Source organism: Eurypyga helias, unplaced genomic scaffold, assembly GCF_000690775.1.
Source record: "Eurypyga helias isolate BGI_N326 unplaced genomic scaffold, ASM69077v1 scaffold14887, whole genome shotgun sequence".
Lineage (NCBI taxonomy): Eukaryota > Metazoa > Chordata > Aves > Eurypygiformes > Eurypygidae > Eurypyga > Eurypyga helias.
The window spans coordinates 1-8,565 of record NW_010259984.1 but is presented as its reverse complement, the minus strand read 5'-3'; the positions used below and the strand labels follow the sequence as shown (position 1 = coordinate 8,565).

The 8,565-nt window shown below is 41.9% G+C and overlaps 1 protein-coding gene across 1 annotated transcript in view; it reads right to left on the bottom strand.

The window, feature by feature from the left end:
• Positions 1-4,926, bottom strand: part of SLC37A1 (solute carrier family 37 (glucose-6-phosphate transporter), member 1) — a 30,724-nt gene extending 25,798 nt beyond the window's left edge. Inside the window, exons 1-4 of the mRNA XM_010154868.1 lie at positions 4,871-4,926; positions 3,148-3,229; positions 2,187-2,313; positions 207-285 (exon numbers count right to left, since the gene is read on the bottom strand). Coding sequence (XP_010153170.1) covers positions 207-285; positions 2,187-2,313; positions 3,148-3,229; positions 4,871-4,926 — 344 coding nt within the window. The remainder of the gene's footprint in view (positions 1-206; positions 286-2,186; positions 2,314-3,147; positions 3,230-4,870) is intronic.
• Positions 4,927-8,565: the final 3,639 nt, after the last annotated feature.

Genomic DNA, 8,565 nt, shown 5'->3' with positions numbered 1-8,565 from the left:
CATTCCTGCACAAGGCAGTCAGGATAGGTGCAGGTAAGAAGCTTTCTGTATACCAACAGGTATGATCCCACTGGGGACTCCGGATGATGTGGGTGTTTTCCTTAGCAACCAATTTCTCAGTCTTTAACAGAAACTATACAGCAGGAAAGGACAGTATCTTAGTAGTACAGTAAGTGATAAAGCAGGTTTCTGAGAGTGAGGTTTACCTTAAATACATTCCAACTGCATATGCACACAGAAATGAGTAATCCAGTGCTCCCAGTAACTGTTTGTAGTTGTTCTTATCTAAGAATAATTTTCAAAACAATCAGTTTAATTGTACCAATAACTTCCCAATGGTTTTTATATATTATAAGAAAAACATTAGTGAACATGTACTGATTTAATTTTCAATAGGCACTTTTAGACTTAAGCATGCATTTTGCAAAAAGTTATTTAACAAACAAAACCCAAACCTCGACAACTGACCCTTTTGCCTGTAATACATTAGGAAAATATTGCTAGGCCCATTCTTAATTACACCTAATTAAAAACAGCATTTTGGAAAAGAATAAAAATCCATTATTAACAAGGTGCCCTTTTCTTATAGCTCCTAGACAAAAGAAAACCCAAACTTTAACAGACTGTTTTAAAAGTGGAAATCAATGTTGCAAACGTGTGAGGTCCTAACAGTCAAAATGGCTAGAACACCCCACCATCATATAGGCTTTTAAGGAATCAGCTTAATAAGATTTTTAAAAAATGTTTAAAGCATTTTGGGTTTTTTTTTTTCCAACTACTTATAAGTCAGATAGACACAAGTCTGGTTTAAAAAACCCCGCAGGGCTCTGTTCTGTACAGCAAATGACCATAATCACAGCTCAATGGGACTTGCAGGCAGGATGGAGGGAGCGGGAGGGACTCCACCAGATAGAAACACCAAGCCTAGTCTAAACAGACCTGAGCTCACACCAAAAAAGAGAGTTTGTGCGTTTGCCAAAAGCCACAATTCCCATTGACTTTGAGAACAACATCACAGCTGTTAAAGCACCTCTTCTTTCAGTGTTACTCCCAGCTTGCCAGCTATGTTGCCTGAAAGAACAAGTCTAGAGTGCCATCCCAAAGGGGTAGCTTCAAAATAACCTGTGTGGTCATGGAAAAAGGATGACACTGGAGCTCAGAAGCCTCCATTAAGGGAGCTAATGAGTGTTTTAGACAGGCAAACTCAGCGTCCCCTTGGTCCAGGGACATGAAACAGCAACCAAGTTTAACTGCATCCCAGTGCACTTGGAACCCTGTGGGACTACATAATTCCAGTAGACTGATTACCTTGCAGCAGGAAGTTAATACATAATTTTTTCCACAGAAAACCCAGGGCTCAGATCTTTAATTATCTTTGAACAGAGCAGAGCTATTTTTTAATTGCTAATTAAAGAATAATTAGAATGGATGGCTAGATAGACTGGACTGGCACACTGACAGAAAGGACTGTTCTATTTTACTGATGACCCTGGTAGTGACAAAAGTGTCAAGGAATGATTCAAAATCTCTATTAAATTCAAATACAATTAAATTCAGATTTAATTGTAAGTAGGCAAATATTTTTTCTATTTAAATGAAAGGCCAGGTTCATAAGCTATTCAGTAAATTGTCAGCTTTATTCTGCAATAAAGTCTCCCATTTTTCTCCATTAAAATGGGGAGGAAAATATTCTTTCTGGCAGATAAGGACTCTGCAAAGTTCCAATTTAGATAAACACCAAGTAATTTCATTTAAATGACTGCTGGACCTTGAACTAAACCAGCAGAAATTTATAATGATTCATTTTGTTCTTCACCCTTTTTTTCCTTGATAGACATTCTAAAGACAAATCCCATTTTCTGACTGAAAACTGATCTACTGAAATCGTCTCACAATTATAACAATTAAAATAATGTCAGTTGTTTAAATGACTAAGTAGGAAAGATGTCAAAAGGTAAGTCACAACTTAACTTTCCTTGGAAAAAATCAGTGAGAACATGGGAAACACCACCCTCTCCCCCCCCACCTCCTGAATCCCTCCACACACGAGGAAGAAATAGAAAGAGGTAAATAATACAATTATGAATATGAGCTCATTATTATAAAGAAAAACAAACAAACAAAACCCAAACCAAACCAAACACAAACAAATAAAAAAAAAAACCCACCCCAAAAGCAACCCTTACCAAATGGCTCCCAACCACACTGAGATACATTAGATGGCTTTTTGACAGGCTGAATCTGGGCAGCATATTCTTTATAGGAGTCGAGTTCAACTTCACGTGAAGCAGCGCAATGCTTATGTAGCTCTCCCTGATACAGAAAGGAAATTTGAAAACGAAAAATTCACTTGTGACTGTTAATCCCCATACAGCAAAAAATTTAACAATTTCAGCTCTGTATTTACCTACGTCAAACCCACTGAAATCGGTAAAATTGTCAGCCATTTAACTGCTTGGTGTTCTCCTGGGCGAAGCCAGTATTACATGAAAGAGCAATTACGTGGTTGGGAACAACATGCACCCGTCAACTGGTGTTTCTGATAGTGAAGAATTTTGAAATTCTTCACTAACATCAAGCTGCGTTGCCCATTGTTACTCACCAGTCATATACAATACAGCCCTGGGGGATGTGGTTTGTGTTTGGCAAGTTAACCAGGCCGAAGTTTAAACTAACAAACTTAGGTAATATTTTGCTACCAGCTTGGCTGGGAACAGAGTCCCAAGTGTACAGACAACTAGGACTATGATGCTCAACAGTACGTGGAAGAATCTTGTAAATGCCAGTAGAATTTTATCATGTTTGACTCATCAGATATGAACATCTTCTCTCAAACATATGAATGTAAACCTTTAAACTCTTAAATATCTACAGTTAGATTAAATCACATGAATTAAGTGTAGGCACAGCTGTTTCAAGCCTGAAGCCCAAAGATTAGATGCATACACAATATTCTAGGTGTGGTGTCACTAAAGTTTATCGAGCAAATGTCACTGCATACTAGCTTTATCAGTTTTTAATCTTTTAAACCATTCCAAGTTAAACTTGAACACTGCCTTTCACAAAGGGAAATACTGAAAAAAGATGACTACTTCCGTGTTTGACAGGAGCAGAAGGATGTTTAAACAAGGACGCAACCTTGCTTACCTTAACTATACTAATAGGTTTCCTTGATAAATGGAAGCTGACATACAACCAGAAAGTGAGAGAGAAAATGAAGGCTCTGTACCTGCAATATATATAAAAAAAGAGTATTTGAAAATTATTTTATTCAGATTATTTTTAGCACTATGTTACATAAAAACTTCACACAAGTCATTGGTAATCTTGGAATAGTGGAAGACAACTTTTCTCACGTCCGCCCACAGCCTGAAGAACCACCCTGGCAGTTCGGTTGCTTTCACATCGTCTCCTGTGATCTGGCTCTGGGAGGGAGCTTGGTAGCACACAGGTACGGGCAGGACAACACGGCAGTGCTCTGGAGGCCACACAGCTGTTCTGCCTTGCTTACAGCCTGCCTTTGAGGGCTACTAAGAGGCAGTTCAACTTTAAACCCACTGATAATCAGATTTCACATTTCACTGTCTCATCTGGTTTTCTGGTATGTGAATTGTCAGTTTGGCTACTGTGGGTTATTACTTCTTTATTTCCTTACTGGTTTTCGGTCTTTGCTTTACTTTTGCCTTCCTCTGTAACAATAGAAATCAGCCATTTCTGGAGATGGACGGAGGGACTGTGTACTGTGTACTGTCAGCTGGAGCACATGAACATAATCAACAGCTTTGGGATTGGGAAGGAATTTTCCCTCACTTCCATCCTTGGGTCTTCCTCTGCCCTTCAAAAGGGCATCTAAAAATCCCTTGACTCCAAGCATTAGACAAAGATAACAATCTGATCTATTCCATTCACCCTCTGCAGCATGTTTCAGTTGTTTAAGAAGGAGAGTGTTTTGTGGAGTTGTGCTTTTAACAATACATAGAGATCAGAGTGTGTCTACTGTCTCCTTCTAGCTTCGATCTTAAAATTAGCATCTGTAAATAAAAGTACATATATACAAAGACCTGATATTACACAGTCCACTATGGTCCCTAATTTTTAATTAATCTTTTTCAATCATTTTATACCTTACAAACTTTTTCATAACAAGGATTTTATAGTTCTGGCATATTCATGAGAACATTAAAAAAAAAAAAAGAGCAAGTTATCATGTGAGTTGAGTTATTCACCCCCATAAGTGAAAGCATCCTCACAAGTGATAAAACTGAAATTACTTTGTCCTTGCTGCTCTACTAAAAAAATCATGTGATAAAATTGCTCAAATGGGAAGTCCTTGGTCTTTCATTTGTTATTTTTTTGTTATTCACACACAATTGACCTAGTATTCTATCTCAGAAAACACAAGAACTGATGCCATCCAACTTCCAGGATTACTTTTCCTAAAGCAAAGAGGTGTTTTTTTGGTTTTTTTTAAACGTTACAGTAGCAAGAACTAAAACTGTAATTCTACAAATCTATATTATATATCAAATTATGGGGGAGAAAATACACTTCTGGTTAAGAAAAGAAAGCTAACTTCGAGCACTCCTCCCACCTAAGAGTCTGTAAATAAAAACCTGCAATTTATCCCTTTGAATACATACCTTGCAAAGGAAGGGACTAAAGGCTTTAATTCTCAAGCACACCTGACTAATAAGAGTCTGTCTGGGTTCCCCCAACAAACTCTCTCATGTCAGCAATATTTATTTACTGTACAACTGGCCGCATTTTCTTGTTGTATACATTAAGCAATGGAAAAGCAAAAAAATCCTCTTCCCCAGATACAAACTCACTTTGTGCAAAACAAAGATCACCACCACACTTCAAGACTTACCACTGATCTCGTGAAAATGAAGTGATGAAGCGAATCCCAGGAGGAAGCTGAGCCATCTACTCTACGGCTGTTATCAAATTTTATGCGACACGGTTATGTACTTCTGACGTTAGCTGTTCTTCAGAACGCGTAACAGAGATCCTCCCAAAGTCGTGTGACGCCAGGCTGTTAGCGGACGTGGAAGAGACGCTGCTGTGTTGATCTCCCTGCAGGGGTTTTTGTTTCCTTATACCTTCAGTCACGATGTGGCAAACTCCTCACTCTGCCTTTTTTAATTGCTGATCTTCAAATAAGAGAAGCTGATAAGTAAATATTCTTATTGAGTTATTGTAATATTGTCTAATCACAACATTTGAATCAGCAATTATTGGTTTCAGAGACAATTACCATAACTAACCTTCTAGACACCAAAAATATATTGGCCTAAAATTCTCCATTACAAATCACAGCCTTTTCTGAATTTTATCATCCATAATCTATTTTGAGAAGTCAGCATAGTATAAAGTAATGGGGACATAGGGGAAAGGTGCACTTAGAACACAATCCAAAGCCAGCTGACATCAAAACACTCCACTTCTGTCCCAGAAAGACTACAAATAGCCAATTCCCCTGCCATCAAAAAACTATTTCAACACCTCAGAAACATTCACGAGGCTGAAATTTGTTCAAAAATCTTTTTCAGCCAAGAACAGAGACTCGTCCAGCTCGAGAGCAGGTGCTGCTGAACAATGCTGCCAGCAAGCCTTGATCAGCACTCCTTCCAGCCCCATTTCCCTGTCCTAGTATCAGTGCTGCACAAAGCACCACGTCCTTGGAAAACTTGGAAAAGAAAAAACCAAGACGTTTTCTCACCACTTGAGCTCCCTATCCCAGCTCATCCCGCACAAGGGAGAAGGCAGGCTCACGTGCCTACGTGACCCACAGCGAAGAGTGAGACTGTGGTGGCAGCTTGGTTTGAAATCTTGTAGAGTTCCTCCTGTTTGTTCAAATTTAGGCTGAAACCCCTCAAGAGAAGATGATGCACAGTACCTTTTACTATAGGTACCATGACAGGAACCAGCTGCACTGTTATTTCGCAGCAAGCCTGAGCCAGCTGCTGAGTAAGACAACAAAAGGCACTGTAGGCAAAAGGTGTGACGGCAGCTCACACTAGCAAAACGAGCCTCCCTGCGTGCTAACAGCAAAGCCACCCTAGCACCATGCCAAATGACACACCAGGGTCTGCAACGTAACCCCTAACCTCCCAGTAGCCCAGCTAGCAGGATAACGCCAGCACCGGACACTGCCACGCTCCTGATGGGAAGCGGGTGGGATAGAGGACTAGCTCTCCTGGTAAACAACAGGAGGGGAGCTAAAGCAAAATCTCCTTTCAGGTAAGCACATCTGCCAAGACCAAGTGTTTCTCTTAACCTGGGAATTTCAGAGGCTGCCCCAGGGCCAGCAAAGGTGTGAGCCTCTCTTCTCTCAACTTTATTGCCCCTTCTTACTACAGAAATCGAAACGACTCCTCCTCAGCCAGGTGAATGACAACACCAACCAGTATCCCTGTGTCAGAGATGGCAACTTGAAAACTTCACCAACCACACAGGCTTTTTCCCCAGGAATGGAGGAAAACTACCACCTTTTCACATAACAGAGTATCCCACCAAAAGATCAAGGGTCTGCTCCTTCATGCTTACACATTATATGTCATACCAGTGTCCTGGTGCAGCTTTAACACCTCTCGCCCCTAGAAGTGAATCACCTTGCTAATCTCGTTAGGCATGTTCCACCACCTTCCCCACCAGCCATCAACAGATAACTAGTTGAGCAGCAAACCCTATAATCATTCCCACCCAACAGGAGTTTCCTACCTCCTCTCTGAGGTTGCAGAGGTTAGGGGAAGGGCATCCTTACACCTTCCTCCCCTCTCCCACCCCAGTGACAAGTCCCTGCTTCCCTCTGTCAGACATACATACAGTGATGGTTCAGGTGGCTGATCTATCAGAAAACCTGCCCTGAAAAACACCCAATCCAATACAGAACATTAACTCACCCTGTGACTACAAAACTGCAGCTATGGCTAGCGACTTAGGTCAGCTGAACTCTAATTTCAAACCAACTTGCCAATCGCTTGGCAGTGCTTTCCTGGTTTGGTTGAAATGAGCTGTGGATGCCTCCAGTGGGAGAAGAAAGGTAAGAAGAAAAAGAGGTGGGCACAAGCAGCCCAGAGGAGGAGTGGATTTTTCTGCCAGCAGTAACAGATCCATTTCAGGGTGATCCCAATCCCCCTTTCCCCTCTCTCACAGTTAGCACAAACACCAAAGTTATTATTTAATTGACTACGCTAAGTGAAGTGGTGGAAATATCTAGTGGGAAAGAACTGAGAGGCCAGCAAAGAAAAAAAAACTGAGGTCATAAACCTCTTTAAACCGTTCCTTTAAATGGGACCAGGCAAGTGTCATCACAGAAAAGTAATTGTTTAACAGGTTACTATTTAACAGCTTTAGTGTAAGCAGAAGACGACTTTGGGCGCCTTATAACAGGTTTCAGTGCTAAGTGGTCACACAAGGTTACACATCTGTGCACCTGCTGCACAGACCATACTTGCACCACCTCCCAGCAGTGTATCCTTGCCATAAATCCGGAGACAAAAGGCCCCAGCAAAGTTGACTGGACTCTCAGGAGCAGAACTGCACCCTAACTCTATCTGACTTCATTTTATCTACTGCTGGCAGAGACCTCTTGAGTTCTCCTCCACTTGTCCATGACTTACCTCTGTCCCCATATATCCGTAAGTTCCTCAGACATTCATGTCCTTTTAATATACAAACTTCCGCCACAAAAGCAAAGAAACTTGTGGCAATAAAACTTGTGATGACAGGTTGTAAAGATTGCATCCTGCTCTAGATTAAACCAGATTTTAAAACCAAGCTATTCTTCAGAAATTACATTAACAAGCTACAACACACAACTGGTAGGCTACAATACATCCTTTTTCCGTTTCACTAACAAAGCCCAGGGACAAACTCCAACTCCCACCTGAACCAGTTTTATGGTCTTTCATTTCCATCAACAGCAATTACCTGACAGTGAAAACAAATACTTTTGCTTCCTCCTTGTTGTGCTGCAACACAGAAAGCAATATTCTGGTACTTACAACGAATCCATATTTACCTTCCAAACTTTGTGTTGCTCCTTCAGGCTTCCTGCTGCGCGGGCAGAACCATAGCTCCCTCCCTGTTCCAGGAAAATACAGTCATTCCTGACCGGCCTGTACTGCTTCAAGGACTTGGCTCAAGTGTGCTGGAGATATGGGGTGAAGCTCCTGCCCCCTCAGGCCCCATTCCCATGGGGGGCAGACGCTAATTCTGCGCATGCAGAGTCAGCGGGCACCGCGAGCCCATCGGGGTGTCCTCAAGGACCCAACGGACCCTCAGACACAGGCAGATCAAATGCATATCGTGCTTAACACCCAGCAGCTCTGCACCTGAGCCACGGGCTGCCAAATCCATCAGCTCTGGAGCTGAAAGGGTCCTTCCAGTTAACCTGGAAAGCTGGGAAGAGCTAATCCTGGCCTAACAACAGGGGCCAGGAGCCCTTGTGAACACAGAGCGAGCACAGGCCCGCGCCCCGGGACCCTGCATCACCAACTGCACCGCGGGACGGTCCCGTGGGAGCCGGGGCACCCCCAGCCTCCCTAAATGCCGGTCCCA